Below are 21,938 nucleotides of genomic sequence, written 5' to 3' on the forward strand. Positions count from 1 at the left end.
TCTAATTGTGAGGAGAACAGAATTACTCTAATTAATCAAAGAACACCAAAACTCACAGTACTGGAGAATCTTCTGCATTCTCTCCCAGACTCTGAACTTCAGGTTGGAAAGATGTTTTGCTACATTGATCAGAGCTCCTGACACCATCTCATGTTCCTTTGGGGTGTGATCAACACTGGAAATGTATAAAGATATTATATTATTAAAATATAATAGATTATTTTTTATCTTATTCAAAGTATTTAACGTTAAAAGTAACATGTGAAATATCCTTAATTAAATCCATCAATATGTCTTTGAAATGTTTGCACATTGTCAATATCAATATATATTTTTTATTCCTAAATACCTTCTTCATATATCATATTTCTGAAATAACACAGACCACATACTGAAGATCTGAATGTATCAGAATAATTTCACAAACACAATGTGTAACAATATGGAGATCAAACAGAAATAATGATCACTTACAATTTCAATGTGGACGACACATTCTGAGAAGGAAACAGGGACATTTTCTTTATACGAGGGTCAAATATGCCTTTTCATTATGTGATAATAAAATCAATGTGTCTAAAGACCCTTACACACACACAAAAACAAACGTCAAAACATTTTACTTTTTTGTGTGCATTTGTGTGTTTGTGTGTGTGTGTGAGAGAGAGAGAGTTAGTGAAAGATGGTGGTCAGAGTGATTTATTTTCTTTTTCTTCTACATTGGTGTATTTAACATGTTTTGAGCGTATGTCTAAGTGAGAGACAGACTGAGTGATTCTTACTAGTATGAATGATATGTTCTCAGCTTCCATCTCCTTCTCTGTGTATTTGATTTGATCTGAAAGAGATGCTATTTCTCCACTCATCTTCATAATCTTCCTCCACATCATGTGGCTCTTCTGCTCCTCTTCCTCCTTCAATGCAGCTATTCTTGCTGCTTCTTCATCTCTTAGAAACTGGTGGATCTTCTCAAACTCCTCCTTTATCTGCCTCTCTGTGTGCTGGGCCTGATACTGGAATGGGAGATGATGAGGAAATATAAACTGTCCAAATGTGTGTGTTTCATTATGGTGTACGTGGACAGTGATCACAGCACCATTCATAACTCAGAGTGACCTTTCACCTTAATGTGTGCTGCTGTTTTCTCACAGACTTGTTTATCTTCCTCTAAGACCTTCAGATGCTGTTGTAGAGACTCCAGTGTGGTCTTGAATTTGTTCTGTAAATATGGGTTTAGTAGAGGACAGTGTGAGTCTTACAGGATTCATCACTGTATCTGTATAGGAGATTACAACGACTGAACACAATGGCGTGATTACTGATTCCTTTTCATCCTTTTAATATAAAACGGAGATGTTTGATATATCGTAGCAGATTGTATATCAATATTTTTATCTATATTAAGTTTCACGGCGAATGAAGGTCTGATTTAGTTGTCTGAAATCTCATCATCTGACTCATTTAATCTAACCTGTCTAACATATATTTCAAGATAATTGTAAACATTGGAAAAACATTACAGTTAAAGCATTAGTGCACATTTCATACCTTAAAGTGACACACAGCTTCCTCTACTGGAAGGCAGTCATGAGTTTTATGTGCCTTTGAAATCTGACACACCACACACACAGGCTGTAGGTCCTCCAGACAGAAGAGTTTGCGTTTCTCATTGTGCAGACTGCAGAGCACCTCAGACCCTGCTGAAGATCTCTGACTCCTGCTCGCTAGAAAAGACTCACACAGGTTCTTTAGTGCAAGATTACAAGGAGGATAATCTCTTGAAGATCTTCTCCTACAAACTGGACATTCTCGAGATCCCTTGGTTTCCCAGAACTGCTGCAGACAGGTTTTACACACACTGTGGCTACATGACAGTAAAACAGGATCCCTGAAGATGTCACAGCACACAGGACATGAAAACTCTTCTTCTGACAGAGGGTTTGTAGCAGCCATTTCCTCCAACAGCTGCTGTGCTGTTTCTCTGTAATGTCTCCTTCTGTACAAACTTCACTTTCACTTTTAGATCTTCTGTAATAAACACAGTAGCACAGGAGAGAATCAGTCACTGTAGTCCTTTATCCAGCTGAGGGAGTTTAGACTCCTTTCAGAAATAAGGCAGAAAGAAGTAAATACCAGAGTTAAGAGGTTCTCATAATATTTATAACTCACCTGAACACAGAATTAATAAAGACTAGTGTGTCACTCCAAGATTTACTTCTTCAAACAGGCAGGTGTGTACAGGGAGGAGGAGCTTTTGTAAAGAAATAAAGGAGTTGAAAAAGTATGAAGACACAGTTGTTCTTCCAATATTCAGCTGCACCCAACGACCAGCTTCAGCCATTGTGAGACCATGACTTACATGTAAAACATGGTCCACAATTGTTGCCCCTATTTCACTGTTTTGTCCCCTCAGCCTTACACCAGTCTCACCCCCTCTACACCACACAGTCTCACCCCCTCTACGCCACACACCACGTGACGCTTAGGCAAGCGCATAACACCCAGTCATTCGCGCATGCGCGCAGCTATCTGCCGGCATTTTTAAAACTTCAGCTGACCTACTGTGCGAGTATCACTGCATTTACACTCCCGTTTGCTGTCTCTGTTTACCCGGTTTAAGCATTCCACATCTCACCATTTGCCATAACATTGAATTCACATTTGTTACAGTATGCAGGGAGGCCTACCGCCATTTTGTAACATTTGTTTGTTTCTACTTCACCACTCACGTTTTCAATACGCGCCACCGTCCTAAACATTCATTCATCTGTTTACAAATTAGTATCTGTAACAGTAATAAACACACTTACACACAGGTCCGTTTTTGGAATATTAATGGTTTTAGCGATCTTTACAAACACTACAGGTTCTGTAGACTCACCAGCACGCCAAACACTTTCTCTTCGGACGAAACCGATGGACTCCACTAGTGTTGTGTCGTTCGCCAACGATTCGTTCAAATGAACGAAACATTTGAGTGAACGAACTGAATCGAATCACTTCCTCAGCTGATTCGTTTTTTTCTCAGTTCAGTAATTGAGCTCAGCAGCGACCCTGCAGGCCGGCAGGGGAACTGCAGTGTGGTCTGTGAATCACCGAATCACCCGCGAATCTGGAGGCGGAGTAGTTTGCAGGAATTCTGCGAATGGTAATTACTTATCAAGTCATATCTCAAAGGAATTATCTCTCGGGTATAATCCCTCTTCGCCAGGGCTAGCTGTTAGACACATACATTATGTATGGCTGTATGGCATTACAAAAGAATTAAGCAGAATGCAAGTTACGTATGTAAATGCATACCTGTCTGTCTCTAAAAAAAGAGACAGTATCACCCCTGTGCTGGCATCACTACACTGGCTACCAGTAAAATTCAGGGTAGAGTTTAAAGTTTTACTGTTTGTTTTTAAAGCTCTTCATGGCTTAGCTCCTTCCTACATCTCGGATCTCCTTCACTCTCGCTCTACTCCTCGCTCACTACGTTCCTCTAACCAGTGGACTCTAGACATTCCGCGGTCTCGACTAAAGTTCAAAGGTGACCGGGCCTTTTCGGTAGCAGCTCCAAAACTATGGAACAACCTTCCACTTTTTATAAGGGAATCGGCTACAGTAACTATTTTTAAAACCAATTTAAAAACCTACTTATTCTCACAGGCCTTTGAGTCCTGAGCAGTCTGTCACCTACAGACATAGCAGAGAACTATCTTAATGTGTCATTAACATGTCCTTTATGTATATTTTATTGTAAATGTTCTTATGGGTTTTCTTATTTTCATCTATCTACTTTTATGCTTAGTTTTATATTTTGTATTTAAATGTTTTATATTTTTATGTGTTTTATACTGTAACAATTGTTCAGCACTTTGGCCGGCACTTGATGCCTTTAAATGTGCTATATAAATAAACTGACTTGACTTGACTTGACCTTTGCGAGCGAAACTGAGATGATGGCATGGGCGGTGCTGTTATGAACACTTTATTCACAATAGCATTCATGAGGTAACGCGAGCTATAAATTCGTCGGGACGCGGCTACACAGTTTGAGTGAAAACTCTGCTTGGGCGTTTGAACAGCAACACAATTTGCTTGAAATTTGCCATGATCTCGGAGATATTTTATAAATTTGTGAAAAACAGTATTGCTTCTTACACGCCCGGTGATAACATAACTGTTGATGACCAACTGTTCCCAACTAAAGCTCGCTGTCGTTTCACTCAGTACGTGGCCAATAAACCCGATACATTTGCGATTAAGTTCTGGGTGGCCGCTGATGTTGAAACAAAATATATGTTGAACGCCATTCCCTATCTAGGGAAAGATGAAAGCAGGTCGGCTGGTCAACGGATTCTTATACTTGAGAGTTTTGATAACTGGCACTTACACTTAACTCTGTGAGTAGGAGCAAATCTAAGAATTTTTCAGCACTTAAGTCCAAAATTCCACTCTAAGAAGTTTAATAAATACGGGCCCTGGTCATATGAAATACATTTTAATGATTTTTTTAACGTATTCAATTTTTAAAACTATAGTTTTTTATTTCACATCAGAATATTTTGACGGCACCCCCGATGAAGACAAACGCGGCACCCTGGTTGAGAAACGCTGGTCTACATGTTGACCACCTAATTCACCTAATTCAAATCCAGATTACAGTGTTCCTGTGGTCAGAGGACCTGTGATGAACAGGATAGAAGATGGCTGCTAAAAATGTGTATACCATCAGATGGGCTACATTCACTAATCACACACCTATAAAACTCTTTAATAAATGTGTATACCATCAGATGGGCTACATTCACTAATCACACACCTGTAAAACTCCTTAATAAATGTGTATACCATCAGATGGGCTACATTCACTAATCACACACCTGTAAAACTCCTTAATAAATGTGTATACCATCAGATGGGCTACATTCACTAATCACACACCTATAAAACTCCTTAATAAATGTGTATACCATCAGATGGGCTACATTCGCTAATCACACACCTGTAAAACTCCTTAATAAATGTGTATACCATCAGATGGGCTACATTCACTAATCACACACCTGTAAAACTCCTTAATAAATGTGTATACCATCAGATGGGCTACATTCACTAATCACACACCTGTAAAACTCCTTAATAAATGTGTATACCATCAGATGGGCTACATTCACTAATCACACACCTGTAAAACTCCTTAATAAATGTGTATACCATCAGATGGGCTACATTCACTAATCACACACCTGTAAAACTCCTTAATAAATGTGTATACCATCAGATGGGCTACATTCACTAATCACACACCTATAAAACTCTTTAATAAATGTGTATACCATCAGATGGGCTACATTCACTAATCACACACCTGTAAAACTCCTTAATAAATGTGTATACCATCAGATGGGCTACATTCACTAATCACACACCTATAAAACTCCTTAATAAATGTGTATACCATCAGATGGGCTACATTCGCTAATCACACACCTATAAAACTCCTTAATAAATTCCCTAATAATAGTCCCTATACGTTGGCCAGAGAGTTTGATGTATCTAATGAGGTGGGATTATTCCTTGTGTACTATAAAATCTTCATCAGTGTAGAAGTGGAAGACATCTGAACAGAAGACACCAGCCACAGACGTCACTGAGAGACGCACTTTAGACTTAAAACAAGAACTTACACTGAATATGCTCTGGTTGTGAGACAAGGAAAAATGTTCGCATAATTTATAGAATTTTTTAAGAAAAAAAGGATTTGACAGCTGAATTTAACCAGGTAAGATATGAAAGATGTACAAAATATGTAAGAAATAATGTCAGTGTGTTCGACGGGTTCATGTCTGATTTGCATGATGCAAATCCTCTGATGGCCCTCGGCCCCGTGACATTCTCTCTGTGAGCAGGTCTTGTTTCTTGGAGAAACATTTGCATATTATTTGCTTATCATCAGTTTCCTCTTTCCCACTGGCTTCATTTTATCGCTTTGATACGTAATTAAATGCAAAACTCTTATCGCTCTCTTCTTTTGAATAAAGGACACATTAAGGATTGTGTTAACAGGAGCATTGAAAAATGTCTTCACTTCAGTTGAAAAACAGGTTAGGAATCACTCTTTTCCAGTGTTTTTGGTCTGTGTGATTCAGACAAATATTTGAATTTCTGTTAAAATGTCCATTAACCGTATTAATACAATACTTTGTTTCATCTCACAAAGTCATCTCACATACTTATTGTAATTGCAGAGTTCATACAAACTTCATTATATCAACAAAATTAACACAAGTTAAACAAAACATGCAGATATAGCATTTCATAAGAATAGGTGTTGTTCTGCCCTTTAATCTGTTATAAGACAAGTGTTCAATGTTAATTTACTCTCAGTACATCGAGCCTTTTATTTTGAAGGGCGGCTTGGGCACGTAACGGGGAGTCAGCCATTTTCTTTAGTTTCTGTTTAGTCAGCGACATGTAAACAAGATCATCCGCTGCAGTCTGCTTTCTGTTTATGCCATCGACACCACCGTCTGTAAGTTTTGATTTAATATTCTGAAGTAGAATTTATTTGAGTCTTATTCGTGGAGAATGTTTGCAGTAAATGTGAGATTTGATCATTGCGCGAGGCCTATGTGTTCATGTTCGGGTCATTTTAATGCAACCTAGCTAAAGGGACAAACGTAGCATTTTGATTTTGCGTTTAACCTCCTTTTAACAATGCTAAGCTAAAGGTAGCTGTTTTATTTCTGTCCTACAGTTTTACTCCATGTTAACGTGTACGTGGTTCATCAAAATAAAGTGGAGCTAAGGAAGCTACATCCTGACTCACGTATTAATTCAACTGGAGTTAGGCTTACTGCTGAATTGTGTTAGACACACACAAGGGGAGCAGAATAGTAAAAAGACGGTTTGCAGCTGGCTGAACAACACTAAAGCAGCTACATCTACAGATATGGAGGGACCACACTCTGAAGGCGCAAGACCTAAAGCCCTAAAGTCTTCTCGAGATGGAGAATCAGTCAAAAGCCATAAAAGTGCTGGTTCAAGTACGAAACGCTCAAGTACGTCATCGGTCAGTGCCGCGGCAGCGCACGCTAGGGCCAATGCAGAAGCTGCTCGTGCACGCGTTTCATTCGCTCAGAGAGAGATCAGCATTAAAGTTGACAAAGCAAGACTAGAAGCCAATCTTGAAGCACTGAACCTTGAAAAAGAAGCTGCAGCCGCTATAGCCCAAGCCGAGGTCTTGGAAGCAGCAGCAGAACTGGAGGCCGAGGTACACCATAGTTTGAAAAGCCTCTCGAGTATGATGCAGAATACACAAGAGCGTGTAAGTGACTACATCAAAGACCAAACTGTGCAGCTTAACCAACGCACTGAATCTGTCAGCACGTCCCCGACATCAGAGTATCTCATCGAGAACGACCCACAGCCACTAACTAAGCACATTATTAAAGACGAGTATATGGTGAAAGACTGCTGGCCCCCACCATCCCAACCACAACCAAGTTCAGATGCACCTATCCCATATCGGACCACTCACTTCCCAACTACGCCAGCCCAGCTAGCCAGGGATGACCACTTCCGAGTTCAAAATGAAGGACAGTTACAAGAACCAAAGCGCAATATACTTCGGCCAAATGCCAAGTTAACCTTTCCACAGTATTCTGACACCTCTCACACAAACCCACCAGAGTCTTCAGTAATGATGAACATGGCGAAGTACTTGGCACGCAAGGAGCTTGTGAGCACTGGTTTGGCACACTTTGATGATCGTCCAGAGTCTTATAGAGCCTGGAAATCTGCCTTCTCAAACACCATTAAGGATTTGGATCTCACTGCCAGTGAACAGTTGGATTTAATCTCAAAATGGCTCAATAAGGAGTCTTCAGTATACGTCAAACGCCTAAGAGCAGTTCATATCGATGACCCAAACATTGCACTTAGAATGACCTGGGACAGGCTGGATGAATATTACGGTGCTCCAGAAGTCATTGAAAGTGCTCTCTTCAAGAAGCTGGACAACTTTCCTAAAATCACAAAGATAATCGCAAGTTAAGAGAGCTCGGGGATCTATTGATGGAGCTACTCTCAGCAAAGGAGGATGGATTCTTACCCGGCTTGGCATACCTGGACACCGCTCGTGGCGTCAAACCCATTCTGGAAAAGCTGCCATACAACCTGCAAGAAAAATGGATCACTCAAGGGTCTAAGTATAAAGAGGACTATAAGGTCGGTTACCCTCCATTTTCCTTTTTCACCTCCTTCATCTGCTACCAAGCCAAAACAAGAAATGATCCTAGCTTTGCCCTCCTTGGAAGCAGCGCTGCAACAGAAAGTCCAGCCCCGCGTCACATAAATTTCAGAACCCCGGTCTCAGTGCACAAGACCAAAGTCTCCACCGGACTTACACAAAACGAAGCACTGCCTAAGGAGGATGGGGCCAAGCATTGTCCGATCCATAACAAACCTCACCCCTTAAAGAAGTGCCGTGGCTTCAGACTAAAAACCAATTAAGAACGCAAGGCTTACTTGAGGGACCAAGGAATTTGTTTTAAATGCTGCTCGTCCACTACTCATCTCGCCCGCGACTGCAAAGTCATGCTGAAATGTGATGAATGCGACAGCGACAAGCACATTACGGCTCTTCACCCTGGTCCACCTCAATGGTTCGCGAAGACTTCGAGTCCCGTGATAGATGACGGCGGGGAGCCTGAAAACAGAGGTAATGCGCCAGGGCCAGAGGTAAGTCCTCTGTGCACTAAAGTTTGTGGCGATCGCTTCAAGTCAAAATCCTGTTCAAAGATATGTCTGGTCAACGTCTACCCAATAGAGCACCCTGAACGAGCTATCAAAATGTATGCTGTGATTGACGACCAGAGCAACAAATCTCTGGCCAGGTCAGAGTTTTTCAACTTATTCAAAATCAAAGCAGGCTCATATCCCTACACCCTTAAGACTTGTGCTGGCTTAGCATCAGCCTCTGGCAGGAGAGCAAATGGCTACCAAATAGAGGCCGTGAATCATGGAGTTAGCTTTCCGCTCCCAACGTTGATCGAATGTGATGATTTACCCGATAATCGTGATGAAATACCAACGCCAGAGGCTGCTCTTCATTATCCGCACCTGAAGAGCCTTGCCAGTGAAATTCCCCCACTGGACAATGAGGCGCAGATTCTTCTCCTGCTCGGTAGGGACATTCTCCGGGTTCACAAGGTGAGACAGCAGATAAGCAGTCCAGGTGATTCTCCCTTTGCACAAAGGCTAGACCTTGGGTGGGTATTGGTAGGCGATGTGTGTTTGGGAAAGGTCCATAAGCCCATTGTCCACAACTTTAAGACAAACATACTAGAAGATGGAAGACCTTCACTGTTCAGACCCTGTGAAAACCACGTCCAGTCAATAGGCTACTTCACAGTTGCCATACTGCCGTGGTGGATAAAGACTCACTCGGCCTTACAGTCTTCAAGAGAACGGCAGATGATGACAAACGCGCCTTTTCCATAGAAGACGAACAGTTTTTGCAAATAATGGACAATGAGGTTTTCCAGGACAAGGCAAAGAGTTGGGTGGCTCCCCTTCCATTCAAGTTTCCCAGGCCGCCTTTGCCCAACAATCGGGAGCAAGCAATGAACCGCCTCTCTTCACTACAGCGCATGTTAGAGCGTAAGCCAGAAATGAAAGGCCAGTTTATTGCCTTTATGCAAAAGATATTTGACAACAGTCATGCAGAGCCAGCATCCCTACTGCCAAGAGGGAAAGAGTGCTGGTACTTGCCAATGTTTGGGGTCTATCATCCGAGGAAACCTGGCCAAATCAGGGTTGTCTTCGACTCAAGCGCCCAATACAACGGCATCTCCCTAAACAACGTGCTGCTCAGCGGACCAGACTTGAATAACAGTCTTTTGGGAGTCCTCATTCGTTTCAGAAGAGAGCGAGTAGCAATCATGGCCGACATCGAACAGATGTTTCACTGCTTTGTCGTGAGAGAAGATCACCGAGACTACTTACGCTTCCTCTGGTATCGAGATAATGACCCCAGTAAGGACATCATTGAGTACAGGATGAGGGTTCATGTATTCGGCAACAGCCCTTCTCCAGCCGTGGCAACGTATTGTCTAAGGAGAGCAGCAAAGAAGGGAGAGCGACAGTACGGGTCAGACACCAGACGCTTCATAGAGCAAGAGTTCTATGTAGATGACGGTCTCTTTTCCACACCAACAGAAGACGAGGCAATTTCCCTGTTGCAAAAAACCCAAGCATCGCTCTTAGAGTCAAACTTAAGACTTCACAAAATTGCATCCAACAGCATTGAAGTCTTAAGAGCTTTCCCAGCTGGAGATCATGCTAAGGACATGAAAGATCTCTACTTGGATGGAGACTCAGCCACCACACACCGAAGCCTTGGATTGAGTTGGGATGTCAAAAGGGATATATTCACCTTCCAAGTCTCCATCAAAGACAAGCCATTCACGAAACGTGGTGTCCTCTCCACCATAAACAGCCTTTACGATCCTCTCGGCTTCGTTGCTCCCGTGACCATTCGAGGAAAGTCGTTGCTTAGGGAGCTCACCCTGAACGGAACTGACTGGGACAGCCCGCTGCCTCAAGACAAATCCGAGGTTTGGGAGACATGGAGAGATTCACTACAGGAATTGCAACATCTTCACCTCCCTCGAACCTACACTGGTACCTCTTGCTCCAATGCTAGTCGGAAGGAGTTATGTGTTTTCTCAGACGCCTCAACCAAAGCAATCGGCGCCGTGGTATACCTGAAGACTACAGACGAAAACGGCCAGATACATGTGGGTTTCGTCTTCGGAAAAGCTAGACTCGCACCTCCAAATGAACCAACAATACCCAGATTGGAACTCTGTGTGGCAGTGCTAGCCGTAGAAATAGCCGAATTCATTGTTCAAGAGATCAACATTCAAGTTGATGCTGTTACCTTCTACTGCGACAGTAAAGTGGTGCTGGGCTATATTCATAATCAGTCAAAACGCTTTTATGTGTATGTCCACAACAGGGTTCAGAGAATCCGCCAGTCTACGGGACCAAACCAATGGAAGTATGTGCCTACGGAACACAACCCAGTCGACCATGCTTCTAGGTCAGTCCAAGCCTCAAAGCTCACTAGGACCAGCTGGCTCACCGGTCCAGCTTTCTTAAGCAAACCACACTCAACTATTGAGCAGCTAGAGACCTTTGAGCTCATCAATCCAGATTCTGACGTAGAAATCCGATCGCAAGTAACAAGCTGTGTCACAAGTCAAAAGGTCAACCAATTGGATCCTGAGAGGTTTACCAAATTCTCATCCTGGAAGTCCTTACAAAGAGCAGTTGCCACGCTTGTTCACGTGGTTCGTTCTTTCAAGAAGGACAGAAGGACAACAGGATGTAATGGTTGGCACTGGTGTCCAAAACCCTTTACCACTGATGAGTTGTCGAAGGCCACGGCAGCAATTATTCTCGCTGTACAGCGGACCTCCTTCTCTGAAGAATTAGCTGTTCTATCGGTTGGAGATGAAATTTCCAAAAGAAGCCCATTAGTTAAGCTAAATCCGACTGCAGATCCCAAAGGCCTACTAAGGATTGGAGGCAGGCTTGAGCTTGCCGATTTAAGCGACAGAGAAAGGCATCCAGTTATTCTTTTAGGAAAATGCCATGTGTCCACGTTGCTCATCAGACACCATCATGAGCAGGTTGAGCATCAAGGTCGGACAATCACTGAAGGCGCCGTTCGAGCTGCTGGTATATGGCTACTTGGTGGCAAGCGCTGCATAAGTGCTGTTCTTCATGCATGTGTCATCTGCCGAAGGCTCCGTAAAAAAGGAGAGAAACAAATTATGTCAGACCTCCCGCCGGAACGACTGAGCACTTCGCCACCTTTTACCTACACTGGTCTGGATGTTTTCGGTCCTTGGATTGTGACAGCAAGGCGCACAAGAGGAGGGATGGCTCAGAGTAAGCGCTGGGCCGTACTCTTCACCTGCATGAGCACGCGTGCGGTCCACATAGAAGTCATTGATTCTTTAGACACTTCTTCATTCATCAATGCCTTAAGAAGATTCTTTGCCATCCGTGGTCCTTCCAAACAGCTACACTCCGACTGTGGGACAAATTTCATCGGTGCTTGCAGAGAGCTGGAGTTCCATAAGGTGGTGACCGAATCAGAAGTCCAGAGGTACACAAGCAATCAAGGATGCACATGGCGTTTCAACCCACCTCACTCTTCGCACATGGGTGGTGTGTGGGAACGCATGGTGGGAATTGCGAGGAGAATCTTAGACTCAATGTTAATGCGTACTCCTTCCTCCACTTTGTCTCATGAAGTCCTGTGCACTCTGATGGCAGAGGTAACAGCCATCATTAACTCAAGACCTCTAGTTTCTGTCTCCTCAGATCCAGATGTTCCACAGATACTTACCCCAACAATGCTTCTCACTCAGAAGCAGAGCGTTCTACCTCCTCCAGGGATATTCACTGAGAAGGACCTGTATAAGCAACAGTGGCGCCAAGTTCAAAGATTGGCTGACGAATTCTGGAATCGTTGGAAACGCGAATACCTGCACATACTACAACTCCGCCACAAATGGCAAGAGTCGAGTCCCAACATCACGAAGGGTGATGTTGTTTTGTTGAAGGATGATCGCACATGCCGCAATGATTGGCCGTTGGCTCTCATAACAGACACCTTCCCAGGTAGTGATGGCAAGGTCCGAAGGATCGAGGTCAAGGTCATCAAGGATGGAGCTGCCAAAAAGCTTCTCAGGCCTGTTACAGAGGTTGTGATGCTTCTAAAGAATGGGGACTGATATGTTTACAAGTTTATGGTTTAAGTATTGCTATGTGGCATCTTAACAGATGCCAGGCGGGGAGTGTTCTGCCCTTTAATCTGTTATAAGACAAGTGTTCAATGTTAATTTACTCTCAGTACATCGAGCCTTTTATTTTGAAGGGCGGCTTGGGCACGTAACGGGGAGTCAGCCATTTTCTTTAGTTTCTGTTTAGTCAGCGACATGTAAACAAGATCATCCGCTGCAGTCTGCTTTCTGTTTATGCCATCGACACCACCGTCTGTAAGTTTTGATTTAATATTCTGAAGTAGAATTTATTTGAGTCTTATTCGTGGAGAATGTTTGCAGTAAATGTGAGATTTGATCATTGCGCGAGGCCTATGTGTTCATGTTCGGGTCATTTTAATGCAACCTAGCTAAAGGGACAAACGTAGCATTTTGATTTTGCGTTTAACCTCCTTTTAACAATGCTAAGCTAAAGGTAGCTGTTTTATTTCTGTCCTACAGTTTTACTCCATGTTAACGTGTACGTGGTTCATCAAAATAAAGTGGAGCTAAGGAAGCTACATCCTGACTCACGTATTAATTCAACTGGAGTTAGGCTTACTGCTGAATTGTGTTAGACACACACAAGGGGAGCAGAATAGGTGTGCTTGCAGCAGTAAAAGAACATTATACATTATTGAGGGCAGTAATATCAATGAGTCTACTGGCAGTTTTGCATATTTAATATTATTGCATACAGGCTACAGTGAGGAAAATACGTATTTGAACAGCAGTAAGACACAAATAAATCATTAAAAAATTATACATTGTGATTTCCGGATACTTTTTTTAGATGATGTCTCTCACAGTGGAGATGCACCTAAGATGAAAATGTCAGACCCCTCCATGATTTCTAAGTGGGAGAACTTGCAAAGTCGCAGGGTGTTCAAATACTTATTTTCCTCACTGTTGTGATGGGCAGGGTGAGCGAAATAAAATGGAAGCGATCACGCCAAGTCTCAGGGAAAATGGATGGTTTAATTGAAATAGTGCGCAAACCAAAAACCCGTGACATGATCCCAATGAAGGATATAATGACCAGCGGTCAACTGGTATAAAGACAAGACATGTATAGACAAACAAACGAGCCTCAGGTGAGACGGATCACAGGCTCTTCCCCCCCCGAGGGACGAACACAACAACAACAGGACAACTGCCGCTGTAGACGGAGGCGACCAGTAGGGGGCCCGTCGTTCCAATGACTTTTTTAAAGTCTGTCTGTGTTTTGAATCTGAAATGTATCTTTTTTTTTACAGAAAGTGGTGGTTTATACAGTTTTAAATGCTGAGACTATGCACATACTTTATCATTGTGAATCCTTAAATTTAGAAGCTGACATGTGGTGTCACCTGATGAGGTTTTACATGTGTAAGTGCTGCTGATGTGATGTGGTGTTGGAGAAAAACGTTTTGGAGCTCCAGATGTGAAGATCCCTGGGTATCCGCATCTCCATTACAGCAAATGTAGTTTTCATTGAAATACTTCAGATTTACTTTTTTTTTACTTCAAATTTACTTTTAATTGTTAATTGTAACCTTTTCAAAGAACACAAAGCTTGCATATAAAACAGTAGATTAAACAATATGCTAATGATAGAAGATAAAATGCTATTCAACATGGAATCCAGAACAGAAAGATATTAAAAACTGGAGTTGTGAAAACATGAGCTCAGAATATAGTGACACAGTGGCTGCGTTAGAAAAGCAAATGTACATAAGTATGTAGAGAACAAACGAAGCACCACTGTGTATCAAAGTTAGATCATCATAAATCTAACACTAACCCCTAACCCCTAACTCTAACACTAACCCCTAACACTAACCCCTAACTCTAACACTAACCCCTAACTCTAACCCTAACCCCTAACACTAACCCCTGTGCAGTGTCAATGCCAGATCATCATATTTAGGTCACATTACAATAAAAAACACAGGTCCTACAGTATGGACTCAGCAAGAGCACAGGTCAGTGCTCCATTCACCGCTGTTATTAGTGACAGATACTGTGTGGTTCTTCAGACACCATGTCTGCTCTCTGCTGCACTGCTGTCTCGCTCCGACACGCCATCATATCCACTTTTTCTTTGGGAACTCTGTGTGATTTTGTCTGTTTCGGATTATTATCATGTGGGAATATTCCTCTTCTGAGAAGGATCTGGTGACTGGGAGTCATCTGGTCAGCCAGAATTTTCAAATATCCAGAGGAATTCATGGTATTCACCTTCAAATGTCCTCTTCCCAATACGTTCTGTGCTCATTCAGCCCCATATCATCCCACTCCCCGCTCTGGGCTTCTCTGTCAGGACCATGTGGGACTGTGCTTCTCTGTCAGGACCATGTGGGACTGTGCTGCTCTGTCGGGACCATGCGGGACTGTGCTTCTCTGTCAGGACCATGCGGGACTGTGCTTCTCTGTCGGGACCATGCGGGACTGTGCTTCTCTGTCAGGACCATGCGGGACTGTGCTGCTCTGTCAGGACCATGCGGGACTGTGCTGCTCTGTCTGAACCATGGGGGACTGTGCTTCTCTGTCGGGACCATGCAGGACTGTGCTTCTCTGTCAGGACCATGCGGGACTGTGCTTCTCTGTCAGGACCATGCAGGACTGTGCTTCTCTGTCAGGACCGTGCGGGACTGTGCTTCTCTTGCGGGACCATCCATTCCCTAAGTTTAATCTTGCATATTTGTTGTGATGGGCAATGAAAGGTTTTTGTCCTGTATGCTGTCCACACAGATTGACTTTACACGATGTCCTTTGCCCTGTCTAAGCTGTCACAGACACTGTGCTTCCACTGACAGCCCCACTGGCCTGTCTGTTTCCCAGAGCTAGACTGTGTAAGTAGCGCGTTGTCTGTGGCATAATGTTTTGAGGACAGCCTACACAGTCACAGTTAGAGGATCTCTGGCTTGGTCAGTGATTACTGTTTCAACTGACCTTCAACTAGGGACAGGTCTTCCTCTTCAGTCTTTGTGTGTTACAGTCTGATTTTTCAACACCTCCGGCAATTATTTCCCATGGAGCCTTGACGCACGTAGACATGCAAACCTGACAACATTGTGCTGCTTAATAAACATTTTTATGCAGTTCAGCTAATTGGAAAACCACTGTACTCTGTTTTGTTTCAATACCAACATATGTTGTAACGTGCAGTCGTCAAAGGTGTATTTCCTTTTCCTAGACTGGGGCCAGTATTTTTAATGCAAGCTTTCTATATCATTTATTTTTAAATTGTACATAAGAGAAAAATCTCTGTTTGCAAACTTTGATATAATGCAATTATTAAGAAATTACAATTTTTTAAAATAATTTGACTATGTGATATTACGGGGTGTACTCACATCTGCTGTGTACTGTATTAAGCAGGGTGGGTGGTTATTGCAGCACTGTAGATTATGAAACAAGTTGTAACGTGTGGTGTGTTGGCATGTGTGTGAAATATCCTGAATGATTGAAGAGCACCAGTCAGATCATTTCACTTCACATAAAACTCTGAGTTCATTCCTACAGTTCATGTCCAGCCACATGTAGCCTTGATCTCGTGTTTCTATGGCGCCACACTGGTGAGACAGGGGAAGTTCTGGCTGTCTTCCTCCCTTCCAGTTGGTCCAAGATCCCACAACCATCCCATTGGACCAAATCCAGAACCCAAAGAGACGGCTCTGTCTAAGCCCCACCCACACAGGTCCAGAGACTTTATTCCTTCTGAGTTCAGACTCCACTTCTTTCTGGTCGAGGTGAGACTCAATGCGTAGGAGACCAGACCTGTGACCTTCCTGACAGTAGTCCAGAGCTTTCTCCCAGATCATACTGACCTCACTCACATGGATGGACGCTGACAGAGACACAAACACCAGATACACTTCTTCATTCTACTGATCTAGACTGCAGAGAACATTTTAGTGTTGGTAACATCATGACTTACTGCTGTAGCACAGAGCAGATGCAGGATCATTACACGCTGATGGAGACCATTCATCCTTCATCAGTTTTACACAATCACATGGCTGAGGGACACAAGATCTCCAGTTCCTGTAGGTGGAGAGACCTCCATCAGCCCACTCCCAGCCTGAGCTGAGCATGGCTCTAATAACATCTGTAGAGGTCAAAGGTAAACACGGTTTATTTATGTTTATGCAATTGAAGTTATGAGGTTGATATGAATAAGGAATTTATCAATAGTCCCAGTCAGGTTATTACCATATTTATAGCACATGAAATTAAAATTGATCCTTATTGATGATATCAATAATTACAGTTTGTAATATTGTTAAAACGTCTATATTAAGTTTTTACCTTGTTTATAACACATAAAATGATTTTTCTCTGTGCAGTTATTACAATTCAATGAACCATTAGCCATCATAGTAGCACAGCAGCTCAATGTTCCACAGTCATCTGTCAAGTTTACAAATGTAACTGCATCAACATTAGACCATTTATAACTGGGACTGTGGTGGAGACCAATCCAGGCAGCATATAATCCAGCCTCCTCAGTCAGATTAGCCAGTACACTGTTGTCTTCCTCACTGTACACAGTGACGAGGTCGGTGTAGTTTCTTCTACAAGCTGTCTGAGCCTCAGACTGAGTCAGATTCTCATCCACAATGATGTAGAATGTTCTGAGACGACTTCCACCTGGAGCAGAAAATACTGGAAAAGTTTCTCTTCTTAGTGACTCAGTGATGGGGTGATGTTATACTATGGTCTGATGAGAAACTGTCAGGAATGTTCTCCAGTGCTGTGGGCGTGTGTTGTGATACCTGTGGCATTACTGTGGTAGCACAGAGCAGGAAAACCAGTATTACAGGACACTGAGATCCATTTCCCTCTTTGCAGTTTTGTACAGTCTCCTGTTCTCTGAGGCTGATCAGTCCCCCAGTTCCTGTAGGTGGAGAGACCTCCATCAGTCCACTCCCAGTCATCACACAGCAGGCCGATCCAGAAGGGGGTGGTGCTGTTCTTCCCATTCAGATTCACCTCTTCATTTTGCTCCTGATCTCTGATGCTGACCAGATCAGTGTATTTCTCCCTGCAGTATCTCTGGGCTTCATACCAGGACATTGGCTCCAGCACTAACTGATAACTGTGGCACGAATCTGCAGTGATTAAACAATTAACAAATCAACCCTTAATTATATGTTTAGAGTTAAAGGTGATGACATCAATACTTATAGTATTTAATATTGTTGAAACCTCTATAGTAAGTATTTACCTTGTTTATAACACATAAAATTCTTTTTCTGTGTGCAGTTATCACACTCCCATGAACCCTCAGCCTTCATAGCAACACAGCAGCTCCATGTCCCACAGTCTTGTATTGAGTCTCTGAATGTAACTGCATCACCATTAGACCATTTATAACTGGGCTGACTGCGGTGGAGCCCAATCCAGGCAGCATATAATCCAGCCTCCTCAGTCAGATTAGCCAGTACACTGTTGTCTTCCTCACTGTACACAGTGACGAGGTCGGTGTAGTTTCTTCTACAAGCTGTCTGAGCCTCAGACTGAGTCAGATTCTCATATCCTGTGATGTTGAATGTTCTGAGACGACTTCCAGCTGCAGCAGAAAAGACTGGAAAAGTTTCTCTTCTTAGTGACTCAGTGATGGGGTGATGTTGGTCTGATTAGAAACTGTCAGGAATGTTCTCCAGTGCTGTGGGCATGTGTTGTGATGTGGCACTACTGTGGTAGCACAGAGCAGATTCACCATTATTACATGGCACTGAGTAACAGTAATGAGACTATAGGGGTAGATGTGAAGGACTGGGGTAGATGTGACGGGGTAGATGTGACAGGGCTGATGTAACGGGGTAGATGTGACGGGGTAGATATGAAGGGCTGGGGTAGATGTGGCAGGGTAGACGTGATGGGGTAAATGTGAAGGGTATTAACATTTCCTCTGTCCTTTCCATCTGAAAGATGTTCAACCCCAGAAGACTTTGGTGGACAGATGAATTTGGGAGTCGAACAGGGGGGTGAACAGGGTGAACAGGGGTGCACATAACCTTCAGCTCAGCTGACCAGGAAACACACAGCATCTGACTTGTATGGTACACATGGACCAGTTCACATGAGAGGAGAATTATGTTGGGTATTTTTTAATATGTTTGATCTTTCTAGTTTGTAAGTGGTGCCATGCGCTCAATCAGGTTTTTAAATAAAGCTTACAGTGTAAAGTTTTATATTACAGTCACATTTTTAAATAACATAGCGTAAAGTTTTATATTACTCAATCCTACCACTCAAAGAAATATTTATAAAATATTAGATACATGAAGAAAAACAAGACTCACTTTTCAGTGATTTAAATAAATCTATCTCTTAAAATCTCTTATTTTAAGTTTGGCTGGATTGATCATCACCGTTAGTGGAAGTAGTGGGTTGTGAGAAAGTAGAAACCAAATATGACAAGAGGAAGCAAAAATCTTATTAGTCTAAATTCACTACATTATTTACGTGTCACATCTAGCCCCGCCCACATCTGTCAGTCTTGTTTGTGTCTCCAGTTTAGCTCCTCCTGTCTGTCAGTCATGTCTCTGTTTTTGCTCCTTGTGTCTCGTTCTGTCTGTCTTGTTTGTACCTCTAGTGTTGAGTCTTGTGGGTCAGTGTATGAATCTTGGTGAGGTCTGTGTAGGTCATTTATCACTGCTCAAGGTTATGATCTCATTGTTCTACGTTCTGGTTTCTGTATTTCTGTGTGTACCTGGTTTAGTCTGGTTGTATGTCTAGTGTGTTTAGTTGGTCTATGTGTATCCCTTCTGTAGAGTCTCTGCCTTGTTCACATCATCTGTCTGTGTTCACTGTGTGTGTTAAGTTATATTCTGGTAGTTCTGTCTTCATCTTATAGTCTTGGTGTTAGTCCTATAAGTCTGTTCGTCATGCATCGCTGTCGTCATGCCCACCGTGTTGTCATGGTAAGTTCAAAAGAGGTTGATAATGTTGACAGTGTCCTTCCTGTAAATAAACCCTCAATCACACTTGTGTCCGCCGCCTCTCAGTACGACTTAACAGCATGGTCTTTACATTTATTTATTTATTGCTACTTAAATATTCAGTTTCATCTTGTAACTGGTGTAACTGGTTAAAACGTAAATTCTTCTCATAAGTAAATGGCAACTGTCACGGAGCAGCTCCAGACCCCTCCTTTTGGGCGTGTGTTTATGTCATCTGCGTCTGGTCATGACCGTATATGTATCTCCGTGGGGTTGTGTGTGAGCGTGTTCATCCGTCTCACCTGTGTCTCGTCTCGTGATCAGTGTGTAACAGTGAACAGTGTATAGTTCTGACTGTTACAACTGGGGATTGTGTACTTCATCTATTTAATGTACGTTCACACAATGTCTCGTGATCGTCTTTGTCTAAAGCTCGTGCCTGTGTGTTTGTGTTTTAATGTTAATGCTACTCGCGCTGGTCTCCACCGTCTTTGTTAATTAAAATGTGTTTTCACCGCAACGTGCCTCGTCGTGTGGTCCTGCCTCCCCCGTCAGTCTTGTCTTTTGTTTTGTTCTCTGTGTGTTTGAGTGTCTTTTATTTTGACATTTCCTAGTTGTCTCTGTTTTCACACCCCTGCCGTGTTCTCTGCCCCTCGTTATCACTTTCAGGTGTGTCTTGTTGTGTTCCTTGTTTAGTCAGTGCATTTAAGTCCTGTGTTTGGTCTCTGTGGTTGTGGGTTATTGTAGCTTGTACGTTGAACGTTGTATGTTATCAGTGAAAGGATTAAGTCTAATGTTCTAGTCGTGTGTAGTGGTTGTTGTTCAGTTAGTTCATGCTCTCTGTGTCTTTTTGTGTTATCTTGCTTGTCATCTTTGGTCTTTGTATGTATTATACTCTTTTGTGTTAGTCGTTTATATTAAACCTCCAAATTCTGCATCTGTGTCCTACCTGCCCAGCCTTGTTCGTTACACGTACCTTGTCGTGCCTCTTCCCCACGTTACAACAACATTAATATTAATATAACATTTATGTTAATGAACTGTAAAACATACACTGGAACCTGAAAACAATTGGTGTCCAGACCACTTTGACATTGTGAAAATAATGTTTTTCCACCAGATAATAATTTGATTAATCAAATATGCGTAGGAATCACAAATTCATACTGAATATGTTCAGAGCAAACAGGTGTTTTGAGCCTAGTGATTATTAGTGAATATTTACCCAACAGTAGAGAGAGGAGCACAGAGATGGTTTCCATGGTAATTCCATAAACTCACACTAGTGCTGAGTTGGAGTCCTGAGTGCTGAAATATCAGAGGGGGCTGTAGTGATCTAATCTGCAGACATACACACCAGACACTGTGTGTTCACTCTGATTACAAACCTTTAACATGTTAAAAAAAAAACATTGCAAATACAGCAAAAACAGATAGCAGTAAATAAAAAATGGTTAAATAAATTTCTGGTTAATAACTGATGAACTACATAAAAGAATTAGTAAACTAAGGACACAGTCTTACCTGATGAGGTGTTTATTGTTGAATGGAGAAGAATTTTCAAATCCCCAACAGCTCTCATCGTGGTGACATCACATGATGAGGTGTGATGTCACCAGCTCATATGCATATATGTCAAGATGTAAAAAAGGCTTTGAACTAGAGCTGCATTTGAGAATAAAGTAGAGAAAAAGTCTCATAAAGCCAATTACAGTAAAGCTGTACCAAGGCCAAAAGAGAAACCTCTATGGATGATCTAAGAATGTGCAAATGTACACACAGAGAAACCATTAGATATTGTGTAATATATCATATTTGTTACTGAGAGAGTAACACTAAAAGAACATTTAAATTAGATAATATTTCAATCTAACCCTTTAGAAAGATCTGGGATTATTTGACTCAAAACCAAAAAAAGTGTAACTCGTTTTTCCAAATGTGCTGTAATGTGTGTTCTGTGTGAGACACCCGTGTATCCTAGAGGAATCTTTACCCACCGTTCACTTTGTATATCACCACTTCCTTATGTTCAGGAAACAATGCTTACAGACAAGATGTGGGACAGAAATGTAAAAAAAATGTTTTATTTATTATTCAGGACAATGATTTCAAAAACAAGTTTAATTTCACTGGAGGAAAGAAAGTAACTGTTCTGGGGATTGGGGTTGTGACATTTTAC

The 21,938-nt window shown here is 42.3% G+C and overlaps 3 protein-coding genes across 5 annotated transcripts in view; 1 reads left to right on the top strand and 2 right to left on the bottom strand.

The window, feature by feature from the left end:
• The window catches only part of LOC143497911 (E3 ubiquitin-protein ligase TRIM35-like), a 9,495-nt gene extending 5,594 nt beyond the window's left edge, over positions 1-3,901 (bottom strand). Inside the window, exons 1-7 of one of the 2 annotated variants that reach the window (XM_076993543.1) lie at positions 2,882-3,901; positions 2,170-2,251; positions 1,549-2,028; positions 1,124-1,219; positions 783-1,013; positions 475-497; positions 57-175 (exon numbers count right to left, since the gene is read on the bottom strand). In XM_076993543.1, the coding sequence (XP_076849658.1) occupies positions 57-175; positions 475-497; positions 783-1,013; positions 1,124-1,219; positions 1,549-1,953 (874 nt within the window). In that variant the 5' untranslated portion in view covers positions 1,954-2,028; positions 2,170-2,251; positions 2,882-3,901. Of the gene's footprint in view, positions 1-56; positions 176-474; positions 498-782; positions 1,014-1,123; positions 1,220-1,548; positions 2,029-2,169; positions 2,853-2,881 lie in introns of those variants that run through there. The other variant, XM_076993542.1, reaches the window with a different exon arrangement.
• The window catches only part of LOC143497908 (macrophage mannose receptor 1-like), an 81,129-nt gene extending 59,638 nt beyond the window's left edge, over positions 1-21,491 (bottom strand). The window contains exons 1-4 of one of the 2 annotated variants that reach the window (XM_076993535.1): positions 21,284-21,491; positions 20,985-21,100; positions 18,040-18,399; positions 17,588-17,923 (exon numbers count right to left, since the gene is read on the bottom strand). In XM_076993535.1, the coding sequence (XP_076849650.1) occupies positions 17,588-17,923; positions 18,040-18,399; positions 20,985-21,021 (733 nt within the window). In that variant the 5' untranslated portion in view covers positions 21,022-21,100; positions 21,284-21,491. The remainder of the gene's footprint in view (positions 1-17,587; positions 17,924-18,039; positions 18,400-20,984; positions 21,101-21,283) is intronic. The other variant, XM_076993534.1, reaches the window with a different exon arrangement.
• On the top strand, positions 9,492-13,348 carry LOC143497907 (uncharacterized). The gene is made up of 2 exons (XM_076993533.1): positions 9,492-13,064; positions 13,290-13,348. The coding sequence occupies exon 1, from the start codon at positions 9,516-9,518 to the stop codon at positions 12,798-12,800; it is 3,285 nt and encodes a 1,094-aa protein (XP_076849648.1). The 5' UTR covers positions 9,492-9,515; the 3' UTR covers positions 12,801-13,064; positions 13,290-13,348.
• Positions 21,492-21,938: the final 447 nt, after the last annotated feature.

Source organism: Brachyhypopomus gauderio, unplaced genomic scaffold (assembly GCF_052324685.1).
Source record: "Brachyhypopomus gauderio isolate BG-103 unplaced genomic scaffold, BGAUD_0.2 sc116, whole genome shotgun sequence".
Classification (NCBI taxonomy): Eukaryota; Metazoa; Chordata; class Actinopteri; order Gymnotiformes; family Hypopomidae; genus Brachyhypopomus; species Brachyhypopomus gauderio.